The following is a 19,301-nucleotide window of genomic DNA, read 5'->3' on the forward strand; positions in this document are numbered from 1 at the left end:
GATTTGGACTCAGTTTGTGTGACTTGCAAATACACGCTGGGTCGTCCAGGTATCGCGTGGGCGATAGTCTCCTTGGCCCCATTGCCGGTCTACCCTAGCTGACAAACCAATCTGCCTCACAAACTCCCTCGAGAACCCAATGCTGTCCCCTTCCCCTGCAATGCCTATGTGTGTCCGAGCCCCTGCCAGGGGGCTAGCCCACAGGGACTCTCCCTAGAGTGGTCCCGGGAGGAGGGCACCTGCCCTGATGGTGGCGGCAATCCTAGACAAGGACTCCTCTCCTACGCCGTGACCGTTCGTTCCCCAAACGCGCCAGAAGTACAGACATCACCATCTCGTGGGAGGATTCACAGATACCAATATGGAGGCTGGAGCAGGTGTAGAGGAGAGGCTCGCTCTGAAGGAGGATCTCCAGGAGGAGGGGACATTTCAAAGGAGCCTTTAAGGATGTTTTGCCCAAGGGTGACCCACTGAAGAAGGTGAGTGAGGTCTGTAAGTGCGAGAGAAAGGAAGACGTGCCCAGAGACCCGTGAAGGTCAACAGAGGCCAGGTGGGAGTCAAGGCCAGCGCTTCATCGGAGGGACAGGGAAAAGAATGGGTGAATGCATGAAGGGACAGGTGGGTGAGCCAATGGGTGTGGGTCAAAGGATGCTGGATGGATAGAATGGGTGGGTAAACACATAGGCGTATAAATGGACGGGGGTGGAAGGATGCATGGGTGAGGACAGACGGGTGGAGGGGTGGATGAATGAACGGATGGGGGTGTAGGCAGTGGGTCAACGGAAGTAAGAAGTAATTAGGTGATTGGATGGGCATGGGTAGGAGGTCAACGAATGGGTAGGTAAATAGATGGGTAGAGGGGGAGTAGACGCATAAGTAGGAGTGTGGGTAGTGTGTGGAAAGATGGGTTGGTAATTGCATCCATGGGTGGACGGACCCATGAACACTCAGGAGAGAGAAGACGGGGAAGACCAATCAATGGGCCAGTGAGCATCTGCTCAAACTGCCCAGACCCCCACCCAGACGTCGGGAGGGAAAGGGTACCCGCTCCGCTCCCCAGGGAGAGGCCGGGATGAGGGCTGACAGATACGGCCAAGCCAACTCACTCAGCTCAAGGATCCCACTCCAGACCTCCCTGGAGCCGGGTGGACAGCCGGTAGCATTCTTGAGTCCCCAAGGGGGAAGTGCCCCGCTCTAGCTGTGTCCTGCTCTAGTCCACAGAGGTCTCCCTGCCCAGAAACTGCCTCCTTCCCATAAGCCTTAAGCCTCAGCCCACCCGGTCTGCAGGGGTGAGTGGAGGGGGCAGCTGAGCTCTGTGATTAGGCCGAAGGGGCCCGGTTCCTCTAGGACAGAGGAGGAGCTAGGGGCTCCCAGTAACTAGCTGGGAGACATTTGTTCTGCATTTTACACGGTTATTATGGCTCCCCAGGGTTAACCCCTGCGCTCCTGGCCACCGCCCCTCCACAGGGAAGGGAAAGGGACCACGAGAAATCAGTGGAGGACCAAAGCACGGGAAATGGGGGACTGCCCATCCCTGCAGCCTTCACAAGGGTGCCAAGACCCCTCCACTCCTCCCATTTTCCAGAGGGACACACTGAGCTGGATCAGTCTCCGTGGAGAGGGTATTTCAGTCTGGAGAGAGGCTTTGAATGAAGGGAGAGAGCTGCTCGAGCTGCTCATAGCGTCAATTTACCCGTCTGTAAAATGGGGCAAAGAATTCCTGACTCATGGATTGCTCCACCGTGAGTTAGTGAAGACAGAGTGCCTGGCACCTTGTAGGAAGGTTCTCAGGCACTGGTCCCCTGCCCCCGGCTGGAAGTTGGAGAGGACGGAGCGAGCGTGCGGTGGGTGGTAACCCTTTCCACTCAGACTGCTTTCTCAGCCATCTCCGGGCTGGCAACAACTAGCAGATGCCCGCACTGGCATTATACCCATTTTATAGACAGAAGAAACTTGAGGCTCAGAGAGGCCAAGTGACTTGCCCACAGTCACACGACGCCCGGGAAGCCGCCGGGCCAAGATCTGAGGTCAGGGCCTTTGACACGGCACTAAACTGCTTCCTTGAAGGCCGGCTGTTCTGGGGACCCTCTGACTAGAACCACCAAGTAATGTATCGTCTAACCAGGTCACCTTCGAGAGTGAAAGACTTGTTAATAGTCATGCTGGGACCGACCTGGGCAAACAGGGAAGTGTGGCCATCCTGCCACAGCAGGAGGCTTTGGGCAAGTCATTACACTTCTCTGCAAAGCGGACACGAGGGCGGGATTGTCGCTACGGGGCTCTCACGATGACTAAATGTCACAGTGCCGGTAAGAGACTGGAAGGCCCGGGGTTCATTCGATGTTCAGTAAAGGCAGGTTATTGCTAATGCTGTTAGTGACAGTGGCCACTGGTCTCTGCCTCCATCACTGCCCTTCCAGTCCATTCTTGGCTAAGAGTAAGACCTTCCAAGTACACATCTGAGGGGCCCCTGGGTGGCTCAGTCGGTTAAGCGACCGACTTCGGCTCGGGTCACGATCTCGCGGTCTGTGAGTTCGAGCCCCGCGTCGGGCTCTGTGCTGATGGCTCAGAGCCTGGAGCCTGCTTCCGATTCTGTGTCCCCTCCCTCTCTCTCCGCCCCACCCCTGCTTCTGCTCTGTCTCTCTCTGTCTTTCAAAAATAAATGTTAAAAAACAAAAAACAAATACGCATCTGACTCATGCCGCCTGTTGGCTTCCCCATCCCGGCAAGGGCGAGGCTGAACACCTGGCCCAAGGTTAAGCCCCCAACACCTGGCCCAGTTCTCTCCTAGCCCTTGACTGTGCTCCCCACCATCCCTGCCCTTCTTCCTCACCCATGCTCTGCAGCACCCCTGAGACCATCCCCGATTCTCTCCAGGACAAAGCCCCTCCAAGCCTGAGCTCTGACCGACGGGCGTCTCAGTCCCACAGCTGTGCCACTTGAACAAGTGCCGGAATTCTTTGTGCCTCAGTTTCCCCATCTGTCCATCTCTCTAGCTGGGGAAATAACCCCGTCCCTGGGTGGCATGAGCATTCAGGGAACCACTGAAAGAGGCCCAGCGCTCCGTGAGCAGCCAAACCTTGTCTCCTCCCCCTGTGTGTCAATATGGCCCTCGTCTCCAGCCAGGACAGCATTCAGAGGCTTTCCGCCAGCCGCGCCTGCCTCCTCCATGTGGATCCTTAGCTCTGAATCTTTGCTTGGGTTGGCTCCCCGCACGACACAGGCGTGTGCACTCCTACGGCCCTCCCCCTGCCTATGTGTCCTTTACAGCTTAAGTCAGGTATCACCTTCTCTGGGAAAACTTGTCGGGCCCCTCCACTCCCCTGCAGGCTGTTAGGGGTGTCTCCGGGCAAGGACAGCCCCCAGGATTTTCTGCCTGTCCCCAGGGAGCTCACAATCTGAGGGGAGTATCCGAGGAGGGCAAAAAAAAAACACCTGAGGCAGGGATCAGAGCCCTGTCTCCCCTCCTTGAGGGTGACACAGGTGCCTGTGCATAGCTGTCCCCTGCCCCTCCTGGGTGGGGTTTCGGGGAGGGGGGGTGCTCAATAATGCTTTCTAAACCCATCCATCTGAGGTGTGGTCTCATCTACCTGTTCCGCAAGCCTCCTAGGTGCTGACAGAGCAGAGAGCACTTAAGAACGTGACATCCGATGCCTACTGTTACTATCTTATTTTACGGATGGGAAACCGAGGCACGGCAAGGCTAAGCAGGGGCTAGGGCAGGCTGGGAAACCAGGCTGTGGGGTTCTAGGGCCCCCGTCCTTGACCACCACACCACCCACCACTCGCAAGTAGCCTGCTGTGGTCTGCGCCCCCGACACCCCTGTGGCCTGTAGAGGACTGAGAGCCAGGTGGACCGGGAGAAAGACAGCGGGCATCCCAGCGTGGAGAGCTCAGGGTCCGGGCGAGTCTTTGCGGCATTCAAGGCCCCGGGCGGGCTTCTGGGTTCTCCCAAACTCCCACAGGGAGCGGCTGGAGAGCGCAGGAGCCGGAGTTGTCAGGTCCCGGAGCCCCAAGGCCACGCGGGGAGCCGGTGGGGGAGGGGTGGCCGCACACGACCCGAGTCGCCTCGCCGGGGCTTCCCCGCACGTTCGGCGGCTCCCCGCCCCGCCAGCCCGGCGCCCCCGCCGCCCGCCTCCAGCTCCCGCCGCCACTCGGGGCGGCCCGATCGGTGCCCCGGAGGGGGCCCGGCCCCGCCCGCAGGCGGGAGGGGCGAGGCGCGGGGAGGGAGCGCGCCCACACCCCGCCCCCGCCCCCGGAGCCAGCCCGCGGAGCCCGCGGCCAGGGCGGCGCAGACCGGCCCAGCCACTCGCCCGGGCTGCGCGCCGGGACGCGCCGCCGCCGCCGCCCGGGCCGACGCGCCCGCCCCTCGGCCCCCGGCCCCGGGCCTCCGGGGCTCGCGGAGCGAAGGTAACAGCGCCCCCCTCCCCCGGGTGGGCGTGGACGCCGGCGGGACGGTGGGGGGGGGGGGACCCGGCACCCTCTTAGGCTCCCGGGGACCGGGGCGGGGAGTGGGGGGGGGGGGAGGGAGGGAGGAGGCCAGCCTGCCCAAGGCGCCCCGGGTGCCAACAGGAAGGCCCGTCGCGCAGGGCGCGGGGACCCTCCGAGTTTGGGGGTGGTTTTGCAAGGTCCCGGGCGAGCGGAGGGGCGCAGAGCACTGGAGCGGGCGAGCGGTAAAGCCGGCTGCGGGAGGAGGGGGCGCGCGGAGGGCCGTCTACGCTCCTTCCTGCCCTGGGAAAGGAAGGGAAGGAACGGGGAGGGGGCGAAAGTGCCGGAATGTCGGGCCCCTTGGCGAGGCCGGCGCGGAGAGCGGGAAGTGGGGGGCGGGAGGGACCGCAGGGGAGATGGACCAGGCACCCTGCCCCCTCCCCAACCGCCGCATTCCAGGCCGAGCAGGGATGAGGTCATCCCGTCCGGTTCCCCTCGGGCCACGACAGCCGGCTGTCCCTTCTCCCCTCCCCCGTGGAGCGACCCTCCCCATCCGAACTCCTTGCCTCCCAGAGGGAACGTTTTCTGGCCAAAGTCTTTCCCGGACTTCCAATCTCGACCGGCCTCGACATTGTTCTGTTCTTGCCTCGACCACGCAAGGTCCGCCCAGCTTGAAGCCCATTTGCTAGCCCGGGAAACTGAGGCCTAGAGAGGCGGCGGGACTACCCCCCGAGGCCGCAGCAAACGCGTTGGGGGGGGCTGGAACCCAGGACTGTGCGACACTTGGGCCGCGGCCCGCCCGCCTCACCGAGTGGCGGGCTTGGGCTCTAACCTGCTTTCCTCTTACTCCCCCATGACCCCTGGTGCTCCCATCTAACCCCTCAGAGTCCTGTCCCAGGGTCCGCGCTGCCCCTGCAAACAGCTTGCTGCCCCTTTCTGGCCTCACTTTGCTCATGTCTCCACCTTGACCGGGTTGGGGGATGGGGTGTGCCTTCCAGGGGTATGAGAGGCCCCAGGGACTTGACGTTTTATTCCAGGGCCATAGCAGCCCTCATCCAGGTACCGTCACGCTGTCCAGCGGTCTGGGATGTTAACCAGCTGGACACTGGTGGGGAAGGGGCTGTGTGCGTGTGAGTGGCCTCCTGGATGACAGGTGGTGAGCCGGCAGGCACCAGTACCTGTGGGTGACCCCCAGGTGAGCGCAGGGGTGCAGCCGCCCCAGCCTCTGCCCCCTCCCCCAATGTCAGACAGCCCCCAGCCTCCTTTGAACTACAGGTGCCTCCACAGCGGCCCCTGTTGGCCTCTCCTAACGCGTGGTCCCTGCCCTCGGCTTCAAACCCTGTCCTTGCGTCATTACCACCATTGAGTAACCTCTCACCAAGTGCCCCCGCCTGACTGTCTTCTGTAGGGTAAATATAAAGACTGCTAGGACACCCAGGCCACTTGGTGACCACTCTTGCCTGGTCACGGGCACCGAATCCGCACAGCTCAGTCTCCTGCTTCCCAGGCCTGCCCTTCTGGAGCTCGGCAGCTGGGCATTGCCTCCTGCCACAGCTGTTCCCCCCGCCCCTCGCCCCGCCGCTGTGGTCCTATCCCTCCCCTGGCATTTACTAGTGATGGTGACAGAATCCTGGGGAGGCTGCCAGCCACACCACTTTTTTTTTTCCTTGCTCTGTGACTCGGGGCAAGTCGGTCCCCTTTTCTACGCCTCATCGTTTTCACCTGTAAAATGGGTGTCATGAGCATCAACAGGCAGTAATGCTGGGTTGGTCAGGGGAGGTAGGCTTTGCACCAGGACGCCTGGAGCCCTTCTTCCTCCAGGGCCAGATGGGACACACCTGATTGCCAGCGATACCCTGAAGTCAGTGTCAGGTGCCAAATAGCTCCCACCAAGGACGCCCAGAGTCAGAGATGCTCGTGTTCATATGTTGGGTTTGAACCGGGGCCGCCTGACTCCGGGACCTGGGGGTTTAATTACAGCACCTTCCGCTCTTCCCGCTCCTTTGGGAAAAAACCAGATTTCGATGCTGTTATTGTTTCCCACGTGGGAAAACGGGTCCCCAGTAGCACTGCCCTGTCCTTGGCCCCACCACCCGGCAGTGTCTCTCTGTCGCAGGGCAAGGTGGAGAGGTAAGGAGAGACCTTTCAGAGGTGCCCAGGGGCACTGGGGAGGTGGGAGCGTCGCAAGGTTGGAGCAGAAGCTGGTCTCGAGAGTTAAGGTGGCCATGGGGATTAGGTGGGGGCCAGAGTCCTCTCGGTGGAGAGAAGAGTGGCTCCTTCAAGGTGGACGCTGGGAGAGAGGTGGGTGTAGCCACATGGCAGACACAGTGACCCCTCACGTGGCATTTGGAGTGACGCCCCCACCCCCGGCCCGTTCCTTTCCCGCCCAGAGATTCATCCGTCGTCTCTGCAGAGCTAGGAAACCTGGCCCATGCCATGCACCTGCCAGGTGACCTTGGCCAAGTCCCTTCCCTCGGAACCTCGGCTCTGCTTGTAAAAATGGGCTCACCCTCATGACCTCAACAGCGGGGCCTTTGGAGTCGGATGACATCATGTAATGGGTGGCCAACTGCAGAGTGCTTCGTAACTTCAGCAAACATTCCACGAGGACTTCTTGGTGCTGGGGGTGCCAGGGAAAGGGATGATTCAGACACCCCCCCCCAAGGGGGAGGAGTTAGGGCTGGGGGGTGGATCAGATGGTGGGAAGGGACGAGAATGTAGTCCGAGAACAAAGCTGGCTTTGTTTTATTGCTTTCTTTGTTTTTTATCTTGTTATTTAACCGATTTTGAATTTCAAATAACATTCAAAGGGCAGTATTGAGATTTTGTATGTTGGAGGTGGCAGCGGTATTTAAAAACAAGCGGAAAAAAAAAAAGTTGAGGCACACATCTAGGTCTTATCAGCTTTTATCAGCTGAGGCCCCACACCTGTGGAGGTAAGTGACTTGCTCAAGGTCACCCTGCGAGGCCTTTGAATCCCCCACCTACCCTCACTGGGAAGGTGGCAAAGGGTGATCCTTTGGTATGAAGGTCATCACTAAGATCCCCTGTGATTGAACCCCTGTTGATTCGGCACCTGGCCAGTGCGGAGCCCAGGCTGGGTGCTGGGAGGGGGGAAGGCAGGAAAATCCAGACAGCCGCCCCACCTTCAGAGTGTGTTACCAATCTAGGGAGACAAGACGGGGCTCCAGGAGCCGATCAAAGGGCCGTGAGTCAGAGGCTCTGAGTTCAAGTCTCAACTAGCTCTCTTGCTGGGACCTGGAGCAAACTTGGACCCTCTGTGGGCCACAGGAAAACCAGAGGTCAGACCGTAGGCTCATAGGTGTCCTCCAGACTGCACTTTCTATGATGCTAGAAGGGATGGGGTCAGACCAGAAGAAGCTTAGAGAAGGTTGGGGCTGGGGAGGAGGTGGGGGAGATCAGGAGGGGACGGAGTGGGGAAGGAATCGCTTTTGGCACCTGCTGAGCTCTTTCCAAAACTTGTTCCCTGACAACAAGGCTCCTACGTCAATTTGAAAAATTATGGTAAAGGTCTTTCCTGCGGGCCTTCTCAGAGCCTTGAATCTGCTCAGGCATGCAGTCGGCAGCTGGAAAAAGCCACTTTTGACCACAGGATCCTTTTTCCAGGAAGCACCTTGAAGGCGGAGGGTTCTAAGGAATCTCTGCGCAGGCTGTTTACACAGCAGTGCACAAAGCCTGTGGCAAGGCACCTCCTCCCTCCTGGCCTCTCCGAGTGAAAGACAATTTCACCCACAGAGAAGGGAGGTGATTTGCTCAACGCGCCCGCAGAAGAGAATGTAGCTTGGGGCTCAAGGGCTCTGGGTCGGGAGGGCTCTGCCTCACCATTTTTACTATGTAGCCTCAAGCAAGTCACTTCACTTCTCTGTGCCTCAGTTTCTCCTCCCTAAAATAGTGCCTCCTGGGGCGGCTGGGTAGCTCAGTCGGTTAAGCGCCTCGATCTCGCGTTTTGTGAGTTTGAGCCCCGCATCGGGCTCTGCACTGATGGCATCGAGCCTGCTTGGGATTCCCTCTCTCTCTCTCTCTCTCTCTGTTCCTCGCTGCTCCCTCGCTCTCAAAATAAGTTAACTTTAAAAAATAAAATAAAAAAGAATACAAAATAAAATAGCGCCTCCCTCCGGGGTGTCGTGTGAATGACACGAGTAACAGGTCACTTCTTGGCACTTAGTAGGTGCTTCATAAACGGCCTCCGTAGAAGGACCAGTCATGCTTTTTACAGAGAGACGTCTCAAGCGTGCAGCCCGATGAATTGTTTCGTGCCCCCCTCCGGTCCATACCTGTTCACAGGCAACAGCCACAATTCCTACTGGGTCACTATTGTTTGCTTTGCCTGGTCCTAAGCGTCGTCCTCCTCCCGGAATTGTCCGGCCTGTCGTCTGCGCGCCCTCTCAGCACGTGGGCGGTATCCCCCATCGGGGTTGGTGGGTATAGTCACTTGTTCCCTTTCGCTGTGTGACCCAGGATCACCATCATTGTCTTTCTTTCAGGTCTCCACCGCCGGGCAGAGAGGGGCAGCTGGCGCTTGAGGGTGCATCTGGTACCTTCTCTGTGTTGGGACAGGCATCCGTAGCGGTTTCCACGCGGCCGGGAGCCAGGCCTCAGGGACAGGCGAGGGGGCAGCACCTCAGGAGCGCACAGGAGCAGCCTCCGTCCACCCCCCTTCCTCTGGGAAGGAAGGAGCTGAGAAGTGGATCGTGAGCCCCGGCCCCGGGGAGGGGGGGCCCGGACCATCCACCGTGAAGAGCGGGAGCTGATGCCAGGCCCCCAGGGGGCTGGAGGAGCCCCTGCCATGAGCCTGGGCAAGCTGTCACCGGTTGGCTGGGTGTCCGGCTCGCAGGGGAAGAGGCGGCTGACGGCGGACATGATCAGCCCCCCACTCGGCGACTTCCGCCACACCATGCACGTGGGCCGCGGCGGGGACGTCTTCGGCGACACGTCCTTCCTCAGCAACCACGGTGGCAGCTCGGGGAGCACTCACCGCTCACCCCGCAGCTTCCTGGCCAAGAAGCTACAGCAGGTGCGGAGGGTAGGGGCACCGCCCCGGCGGATGGCTTCCCCGCCCGCACCCTCGCCTGCTCCGCCTGCCGTGTCCCCCATCATCAAGAACGCCATCTCCCTGCCCCAGCTCAACCAGGCCGCCTACGACAGCCTCGTGGTCGGCAAACTCACCTTCGACCGCGACCCTGCCAGCTCCACAGACGGCCACTCCGGTTACGGTGAGGGCCCGGGCTGGCCACTCGTTCGTCAGGTGCCGAGGCCCAGGGTGTTCGGTGGGACGGCCGAGCCACCAAGTGAGCTCTTTGCCCCGCGTTAGTTTGGTCCCACCGTGGAGGTCAGGCCCGAACCCCAGACCGTGGAAGGGGTTGGGGGGGCTGGGGCGGGGACAAGGGTCGCAAACCAGCTCACCCCACAAAGCCCGCTGAGGTTGAGAGGGGAGGGGAGGGCGGTCCAGCTCTCCCCGACTCTAACTCGCCTCCCTGTGTCCGGGCCCATGGCTGAACCAGCCCGTCCCCTTCCACGGAAGCAGCCCCCTCGTGTCAGAATGACACGGTGGCGAGACTGAGAGTCTGGGCTCTGGATTAGAATCCTGGTTCTACCCGGTTTCCAGCACTCCGGCTGACCTCTGCAGGCTCAGTCCTGGCCTGTGTGTGTAATGGGTCCATTAGGGTCATTGCTAAGACTCAGCGACAGGACATCGGGGCTGTTGCTGTGTTTTTGTTATTTGGACAGAACCTGACAAATTTGGAAAAACCACTCACGCGGACAGAAGCCAGGGGGCCCTCCCGGCCGTGGTGGGGGAGTGGCAGGTGCAACCTTAGCGCCACTGGACAGCTCGCCTTGGGAAGCAGGGCCCCTGCTGCCACCTGGTGGCCGTTCTCTGCCCTGTGGCTTTGCCCCACTGCCAGGGGCTTCCGTGGGTGCTCCGCCCCCAGCAACGCAGCTCAAAACTCCGCTGAGGGCTGGTCCACAGTGACCACACTGTGCCTCAGGCATGGTAGTTTTGGAGCCAGAGGCTGGACCAGAGGTCCTTTGCAGGGCATCCGCCTGTCCTTTGAGTCTGTGATTTCTGTGCAGTCAGACCCCAGCTTGCTAGTTCCGTCCCCGTGCCCACAAACCCGTCCACGTGCTATGGGTTCGCCTGCAGCCATCGGCCACCGTCATGCAGGAGGACCGTGGCCATCAGTTGGGACTGTGAGTCAGGACGTTTTGAGCTCCAGGCTTGCCTCTGCCCCCTTCAGACCCTATGACCCTGGGCAAGCCTCTCCCCTTGTCCCAGACTGAGCCTTCCCTTTCTACGTCTGCAAAGTGGGAATGAGAATTGTGTCCATTTTCAACTTCTGGGTTGATAGAAAGATCCCGTGAGAAACTTCAGGGTTCGCTATATTGGAAAGATGGGAGAATCTGAGGCCGGATGAGAGAGTGACGTGTTAGAGGCCACACAGCAAGCTAGGGTCGGTCCTGGCCCTCCCCGCCCCGATTCCTGGTTAGGGACCCCAGCTATGACCCTTCTCCCCATTCTTCTAGGCCCGGACTCCGGGTTCTGCACTATCTCCCGCCTGCCTCGCCCGGAAAAGCCTCGTGACCGAGAACGTGATAGTGCCTTCCCCTCCGAGCCCGAGCTTCGCCGCTCTGACTCCCTCCTGTCCTTCCGCCTGGACCTCGACCTGGGGCCATCTCTCCTCAGCGAGCTGCTGGGGGTCATGAGCCTTTCAGAAGCCTCTGCAGCTGAGACGACCCCAGCCCCTGCTTCAAGTTCCCCAGCCCCTGCTTCAAGTTCCCCAGCCCCTGCCGCCAGACCCCCAGCCCCTGCCTCAAACCCCCAACCACGTGGACACTGCCCCAATGGGGTGACTGCTGGATTGAGCCCTCTGGCTGAGGTGAGGGCCAGTGTGGTGGGAGAGTGTCCCCGTATACCTGCTGACACGGCCCCTAGCAGGCACTGGGGAGCAGGCTGGGGGGGCGGCCAGGGTAGCCACCGCTATACTGAGATCGATGCCCGGCGAGAGCTAGCGGGGGTCCTGCCCCAGGCTCGGGCTTCTTGGGAGAGCCTGGACGAAGAGTGGGGGGCACCCCAGGCAGGCAGCAGGGCCCCCGTGCCCAGCACGGTGCAAGCAAACACCTTTGAGTTTGCTGATGCTGAGGAGGACGATGAAGTCAAGGTGTGACCAGCTGGCCGTGGGCTCAGGACCCTGCCAGGGCTCAGGGCACTGCCCATGAACAGTGCAGAGCCAGCACCGAATAGCTAGGTCCTGCCCACGATAGATGGGAGAACCCAGTTGCCCCCAAGCCCCTCCACGCCTCTGCAGGACAGACATGGGAGGGAGGCCGGAGGAGACCAGGCTTGTTCTGGGACCTGGGTGTTCCCGTGGGCCCTGCTGGGCTGCATTACCTAGCCCCTTGCCACTCTGGACCCAGGGCCGTTCCTTAGGCTCACCCCCCACCCTCTGCCAACCCCACTGGCTGGAGAGCCCAACCTCACAGTATAGCCTTTGTGCTGGAAAAGCTGTCCTTGCTGGGGGGGGGGGGGGGGGGGCGGGGAGCATACCACACAGGGCCTTTGTCTCCTCTCCCTAAGGGACGTCCTGCCCCAGCTCATCCCAGAGCTGCCCCCAGCAGGGTCCCTCCTGCACCCCTCAGAGCCCCAGCCCTTGCTAAGGCTGCTTCCCCAACATTCCAACCCCAGAGAAAAGTCAGGTGCGACCTCACAGGGGAGGAATCCCACCTTCCTGTGCACCCCAGACCTGCTTCTGGGTCCTGATTAAAAAAGGCTTTTTGATAAAAGGCGTCCTGCAAGATGCTTGGGGACTTGGGAGAACAAAGTCAGCTCCACCTGCTTAAAATACTTTCAGTATCGGGTTTGGAAAACCAAAGAATCTCCCCCCCCCCCAAACCCACACCCCCAGGGCCCCCAGCGAGGGGAGGGGCCAAAGCAGGGGGTAATGAGTAACCAGGCTGGAATGAATGTTCCAGCGATAAGAGGCCCAGGTGGAAGCCCTTATCTACAGTTCCTGGAACAGCCCCTGGCCCAGGTGCCTGGAACGGGGGGCCTGCTCCGTAATCCCCCCTCCGTAATCACGAATCACTTGCCCCGGTGATACCTGGGGACCGAGAGGCTGCAGCGGGTGCTTAGAGGTGTTTGGGAGCATGTCCCAACCCCCACCTCGCAGCCCTCCGACCTTATGCCTCAGTTTGCTTCCCTGTCGCATGAGGCTGTTGGGAGCACTATGGAAATCGCCACAAGCACTGACGCAGGAAGACTAGGTAAAGGTGGCTTCTTTTGTCTGGTCTTAGCCTCAGGGGAGGGAAGTAGGGTCCCAGGGGCAGGAACTGCTGATCAGGAGCCGGGACTCGGCGGCCGCTGATCCGTGACGGAGCGGAGCTCAGGATCGGGAATCCGCAGTGGGCTCTTTGACTCCGGTGAGGTGCTCTCCGCCTCCGGTGAGGTGCTCTCCGCTCAGTCGATCTTGAAGGAGGTGATGCTCAACCCACCCTGTATGCTCAGGTAGCTCAGGTGGCTGTGGCCCATTCTGTTGGGAAAGGTCAACTGGTGCCCGTCTGACAACTTCACTTTGAATCCGTCATTGTCAAAGGTCACGGTGAACTGCGGCAGGAGGGAGGGTGTCAGGGAGGCCGGAGGCCCTGGAAAATGGCCCACGGCAGCCCCGGGGTTGGCCTCAACAGTGCCAAACCCCATGTCTAGGCCAGGGTGCTCCCCCCCCCACCTGGGCTCTCTCTTTGACATCCTCCTCGGGCGCCTCTCCCCTCTGACCTCACCTTGACCTCTGACCCTGGGCTGAAGCACATGTGACCATCCTTCTGCTCCTCCCCCCAGGTGCCATCCAGTGAGTTACAGACGATGACAGATTCACGGAAGCGTGGGTTGAAATGCAGGTCCACTTTAGATGACCCCTGGCCCAGATTAAGGGCAAATCTGCAGGGAAAGGGGGTAACAAGGATTAGGGGCCAGCCCTGGGTAAAGCTGCTCGGGTCGCGGGGTCTTGGTTGACCACAAGCTGAAAGAAATCACAAAAGAAAAGTGTTAACAGAGGCCTGTGCCTTAAAACAAAGGAGGTGACAACCTGCTCGGACTCAGCACTGGAGCGTCATTCCATTTGGCACAGGGACTAAGGCTCTTGACAGGAGGGTGTCTGATAGTGACAATCTCAGGAGTTCGGGGGACCTGTCCTTGGGGGAGAGAATTGTCCTTAGGTATCTGAAGGTCCGCTGAGTTTGGCCATGAACGGCTAACCTCAAGTGGCAAGCTCCCTGTCATTCCAGGTATTCAATCAGGGGCCGTGTGACCTGTTGACAGGATCCCTACAGCCTGGGTCAGACCGCCAAGGTCCCTGAGAGTAGAACATTCTGAGTCATGAATAGGGTGCCTTCACTGGGAGGGCTCAGACCATGACCGTATACTTAGGGAACCCAAGTAGGAGAAAGGAGTGATTTTCCTCTTGGCTCCTACCCTACGCCTCTGCCCGCCTCTCCTCAACTAAAAGCGGTTGCGGATCAGTCCCAAGAAATTCCGTAACCGTGTTCTGCCCACGGGAGAGCCCGAGTGCCGAGCTGTTAACAACGGAATTAGAAGTGCGGCTAGTTCTAAGGGAGAGGATACAAAAGAGACCACTTGGCGCCCCCTGGTGGCTCTCTCTGGTGTAATGTGTGTGAAAGGCTGGCCTCTGCCCATTCAGCTGGGTGAGGAGGGCGGTGGGGGGGGGGGGGGGCGTGGAATTGGCTTTCCCTAGAGACACCTGACCCACAGGGGGCTGGGCAGATCTCTAGGGGCTTCCCTACCTACCCCCTTCAGTGTCTTTGGGGGCCACGGAGTTGAGCAAATAGCACGAGTTGTGAAATTCTGGGGGTCCCCAAACCTAGCCTCGGAGGTGAAGGCAGGCCCCTAACAGGAGGGGAGCCAGCCGGGGGCATGGCAGGGATGTGAGCACGAGCAAAGGATTTAAAAAAAAAAAAAGGCCCCTGAGGTCGCTCTCCCCTGTGACCATCTCACAAGGCTGCCCTGCCTGCCCCCACCTTCCAGGCCTGTGGACAGCCCCCCTCCCCGGGTCGGGCCCACCCGGCCTCTCCCCTTGCTCACCCAACGGCGTCACTGGCGATCTTGCCCTTGATCTTCAGGGTTGAGCCCAACTTCATGTCCATGTTCACGATCTCAAAATTTCCCTGTGCCAACGGAGAAGCACGTCACGCACATGCCCAGAGCCCTTCTGCTGGCGGCCCCCGTTCACCGGCACCTTCTCACGGGGCCTCAGGTCTCGTTCACCCTCTGCACCCTCGAGGGCACTGAGCTGGGAAGGGAAAAAGCTAGAGTGCGCTGGTCAGAGCCTTCTAGAACTCCCTCTTCCCTGCTTTGCTTCACTCTCATCCACCCAGCCTGATGAGAACAGCTGAATGTAGACACATGGGGCCCAGCTGGGGGATCCTCAGTATGCCCATCTGTGAAGTGGGTACTGTGGTCTGTGCTGACCTTACAGTTCCCAAATAGGTTCAGGTGATGAAGGCACCCTTAGCAGAACCCCCCAAATGAGGATGTGTTCAGCTTCTGCAAAACCTTGGAGCCATTTTACTAACAGAAAGTGATTGTATCAGAGGCGTGCAGAGCTTGGCCCATCCAAAACCAGGAACTATAAAGCTCTGTAAGTCACATGTCTTGACATGTCCTATCAAAGTCCCTCTCCAGACCTTACTTTCCTCATCTATAAAATGGGCTCATTTGATTTATCCATTCACAGCCAGTGCTAAGCCGCCCCCTCTGTGACAGACACTGCCGGGGGCCCGGAGGTTAATAGCACCCACCTTCAGGCCGTTGGGAGGGGCAAGGTCACGTTTGCAGAGCCCCAGACATAGAGGCTGGCATGAACTACAGGCAAATCGAGGGACGGATACCATTATGATCACTTGCTGCTATGATTCACTCACTCCTTTTTCCATAGGACCTTAACAGCGCCTAGATTTCTATATAGCACAAGTTTCCCACAGCTGCTCCGTGGTTAAAGGAAGGGTCTTGAAGCTATCTCTCTTTTTTTTTTTTAATGGGGAGGGAGGATGGCTATTTTTTTAAATGCTTATTTATTTATGTATTTTTGAGAGAGACAGAGACAGAGACAGAGAGGGAGACACAGAACCCGAAGCAGGCTCCAGGCTCTGAGCTGTCAGCGCAGAGCCCGGGGAGGGGGGCGGGGTGGGTTTGCTCAGACCCACAGACCGTGAGATCTCGACCTGAGCGGGAGTCAGACAGCCAACCGACGGAGCCACCCAGGCGCCCCTTGAAGCTATTTTCAAAGCTCATTACCCAACACTTACAAAATGTCCCTTTTTCCACATCCATGCTCGGAAGGCGTGTGGTGGGGGGTGGGGGTGGGGAGGGAGAGGACACACGCAGCAGGTACCGAAGATCTCAAACTTCTCATGGGAGAACACGTTTACGTTGTGCAATTTCTGTTCACAGATTTTTGGTTTTTTTCCTGGAGCCCGCACGCCTGAAACTCACAGGCCTGGGGCGCTTTGCTGACAGCCAAGGGCAGCGTCCTTGGGAGGATAGTCAATGCTCCCCCACCGGCAGCTGCCTTCTTTTTACCAAGGGGGAAGGAGATCCAGTGTGCACACACACACGGCGGGCTTGCCCGGCTGTCCCAGGGGCGGGACATTTCAAAAGGCAGGTCTGAAAAGAGGCTGTGCGCAGCCCAGGAGAGTGGAGCCAGCAGCCCCCACACCGGTGAGGCGGGATGACTCTTTGTCGTGGGGATGGCCCGTGCATCCGAGGGTGTGGAACTGGCAGTCTGTATCCACCAGATGCCAGTAGCACCCTCCCCGCCAGTTGTGACAAGCGCAAATGTCCCCAGATGTGGCCAAATGCCCCTGGGTGGGAAAAACCTCCCCGCCGTTGAGAAAACGGGGGTTAGAGGCAGGAGAGCCTCACCCGTCCGAGGGACACTTGGTGTGACAGCTGGGTTGCCGTCTTGAGAACCAGACAGGCTGGGTTAAAATTCTCCTCCAGCGTCTCACAGATAGACAAGTTTGCCGCTCGGAGACAAGGTTATCCGGTCCCTCCCAAAGATGTTCAGACGTTACCAGAAACATAAATGTCCTGCCACAAAGCAAGCTGTCACAGATGGGCGCTCTGAGACGCACACACGGCTACAACCAGACATCGTGAGCGGGCTGAGTCTTCTCGTCTCCCCCCAGTTGCCCGCCCACCCACCCTCCCCAGGACCCTGGACCAGTCAGGCTGGGGCCCGTGTAGGGAAGAGCACCCCCGTTCCCTTACCACCTCCTGGGAGCTGCCTGGCTAAAACAGAAGGAGCAAAGCCCCCAAGGATAGAGGTGGGGGTTGCTACGGGACGGGAGCACCAGAAAGGCCAGGGACAGGTGCCTCTGGACAGAGAAGGGTGCCGGTGGGAGTGTGCAGACCCAGGATCCCTGTCCTCACTCAGCAAAGTCTGAGACAGACAACGGGGGGCAAAGCCAGTTTGGGGAGTGGGGCAGGAGTCGGTGGTCAGGGATCGAGTCCCGACCCTGCCCCTGGTTGGCTGAGTGACCTGGGGCCAGCTGCCTCCCTTTCTGGGCCTTGGTTCTCCCATCATTAATGTAGGATATTTGGACTAGGTGATCTCTGGAGAAGGAGGAAAGAGAGGGCAGGGATGGGACGACCAGAGAAGGGGAAAGACGGGAAGGTCTCTGGGCCACAAAGTTGCCCTTGGGAGGCAGGGGGTGGGGAGTGCATCATCCCTGCCACACTGACCCCTCCAGTCACGGTCACATCCTGCACCTTACAGGGACTGGCTTGAACAGCGTCTCCCGAAAAGTCACGTCCACCTGAAACTTAACGGATGCGACCTGTCTGGAAACAGGGTCTTTGCAGACGTAACCAACTTAAGACTTGTTTAGGGTGGGCCTTCAATCCAATGTGACTGGTGTCCTTATAAGAAAAGGGAAGAGAGGGGCCCCTGGGTGGCTCAGTCCGTCGAGCGTCCAAGTCTTGACTTCGGCTCCGGTCATGATGTCACAGTTCGCGGGTTCGGGCCCCTCATCGGGGCCTGAGCCGACAGCGCAGAGCCTGCTTGGGATTCTCTGCCCCTCCCCCACTCATGCTCGCTCTGCTCGCTTGTGCGCACGCGCTCTCTCAAAATAAATACACTCAAAAAAAAAAAAAGAAAAAGAAAAACAAAAGGGAAACGTGGACCCGGAAGCACAGACACACAGAAGAAGAGGCCATGCGAAGACAGAGGCAGAGATCGGAGTCGTGCAGCTACAGCCAAGGAATGCCACAGACTCCCGGCAGCCACCAGAAGCTGGAAGAGACAAGAGAGAATCCTCCCCTGGAGCCTTCAGAGCAAGCATGCCCTGCCAACCACTCGATTTCAGGCCTCCACCCCCCAAAACTGCAAGGGAATATTGTTACCGTAGCCACCGGAAATTAAGACACCGTCTAATCCTCAGAAGAATCGTGATCCAATTCCACAAATGCGGGAGATTGAGGCTCAGAGAGGGAGAGTGACTTATCTGAAGCCACACAGCGAGCTGTGATAGCGCCAGGTTTGGAATCAAAGATTGCAAAGGGGATCCACTCAAACGCCTGCAACGTACAGGTCGTAATGTTGGGTGGTTTAACCTCTGAGCCTCAGTTTCTTCATCTTTATAAAGCGCAACAGGGGCGCCTGGGTGGGTCGGTCGGTTAAGCATCCAACTTCGGCTCTGTTCATGATCTCACGGTCTGTGAGTTCGAGCCCTGCATCGGACTCTGTGCTGACGGCTCAGAGCCTGGAGCTTCCTTCAGATTCTGTGTCTCCCTCTCTCTCTGGCCCTCCCCTGTTCATTCTCTGTCTCCCAAAAACAAATAAACGTTTAAAAAAAAAAAAAGTTAAAGCCCAGTAGATGTTGGCAGTTATTATTACGGATGAGAAACGGAGTCTAGAGAGGGGAAGAGGTAGGTTTCGGCTCCCCCTGCAGGGTGGTGGTGGAGGGAGCCAAGAACATCTACCCTAGAGGGCTGTGGACGCCTTGTGACCGTCTTGGTCAGTCTACGGACAGGGAAACCGAGGCCCGGAGAGGGGCAGTGGCTTTCCTCCAGCTGTGCTCCCCCCGCCCCCTACCAGCTGCCCCACTGAAGCACAGATGTGGGAAACGGAGGAGGTGGGCAGTGGGCAAGCCGGCATCCTCACCGACATGGTGGCAGCTCCCGGTGCGGCTCCTGGTGACTCCTGGAGGTCTGCGCTCAAGATCACGCCTCACAGCCCAGTTTATATTCTAGAATATTACACATTAACTCCCCCAAGGCCGTACATGAGGACTTTGGTCCCTCCTGCCCGGGTGTCTGCCCCCCTCACATCTCCCAGGACGGATGAGAGGCTCCTCGTCCGGGCACACCCAGCCCAGCCCGGAGCCACCTGCCCCGTGCCCGGCCCAGCACAGGACCAGCGCCCAGCCGGGCATCGGAAGCCAGCACAACCAGCAGGTGAGCTTGGCAAGCCACCCAAGGTCCTGAGCCCCACTTCCTCATCCTCGAACAGGGAGACTTGCTGTGCGAAAAGCTCGAAGCTTTTAAAAAAATAAAATCTTAAAAATAAATAAATAAATAAAATAATAAGTAAATAAAATAAATTTTAAAATGATAATATTTAAAAATTTTACAAAAGCTCAAAGCTTTTAAAAAAATAAAATTTGGGGGCACCTGGGTGGCTCAGTCGGTTAAGCGTCCGACTTCAGCTCAGGTCACGATCTCGCGGTCTGTGAGTTCGAGCCCCGCATCGCGCTCTGGGCTGATGGCTCAGAGCCTGGAGCCTGCTTCCGGTTCTGTGTCTCCCTCTCTCTCTGCCCCTCCCCCGTTCATGCTCTGTCTCTCT

The 19,301-nt window shown here is 59.0% G+C and overlaps 2 protein-coding genes across 4 annotated transcripts; one reads left to right on the forward strand and one right to left on the reverse strand.

The window, feature by feature from the left end:
• Positions 1 to 4,258: 4,258 nt before the first annotated feature.
• Positions 4,259 to 12,228, forward strand: CDC42EP1 (CDC42 effector protein 1). Of its 2 annotated transcripts, none has more exons than XM_027070805.2 (3): positions 4,259 to 4,410; positions 8,934 to 9,662; positions 10,972 to 12,228. In XM_027070805.2, exons 2-3 carry the CDS (start codon positions 9,200 to 9,202, stop codon positions 11,610 to 11,612), a joined length of 1,104 nt encoding a protein of 367 aa, XP_026926606.1. In that variant the 5' UTR covers positions 4,259 to 4,410; positions 8,934 to 9,199; the 3' UTR covers positions 11,613 to 12,228. The 2 variants fall into 2 exon arrangements, with proteins under 2 accessions (XP_026926606.1, XP_026926607.1); XM_027070806.2 differs by lacking the exon at positions 4,259 to 4,410 and adding an exon at positions 8,451 to 8,867.
• A 632-nt stretch (positions 12,229 to 12,860) lies between these two features.
• LGALS2 (galectin 2) lies at positions 12,861 to 18,693 on the reverse strand. Of its 2 annotated transcripts, none has more exons than XM_015079156.3 (4): positions 18,621 to 18,693; positions 14,540 to 14,622; positions 13,222 to 13,378; positions 12,861 to 13,048 (listed from the first exon to the last, which is right to left on the reverse strand). In XM_015079156.3, the coding sequence occupies exons 1-4, from the start codon at positions 18,624 to 18,626 to the stop codon at positions 12,902 to 12,904; spliced, it is 393 nt and encodes a 130-aa protein (XP_014934642.1). In that variant the 5' UTR covers positions 18,627 to 18,693; the 3' UTR covers positions 12,861 to 12,901. The 2 variants fall into 2 exon arrangements, with proteins under 2 accessions (XP_014934642.1, XP_053082743.1); XM_053226768.1 differs by lacking the exon at positions 18,621 to 18,693 and adding an exon at positions 15,763 to 15,798.
• Positions 18,694 to 19,301: the final 608 nt, after the last annotated feature.

The sequence above is a fragment of the Acinonyx jubatus genome, chromosome B4 (genome assembly GCF_027475565.1).
Source record: "Acinonyx jubatus isolate Ajub_Pintada_27869175 chromosome B4, VMU_Ajub_asm_v1.0, whole genome shotgun sequence".
NCBI classification, from domain to species: domain Eukaryota; kingdom Metazoa; phylum Chordata; class Mammalia; order Carnivora; family Felidae; genus Acinonyx; species Acinonyx jubatus.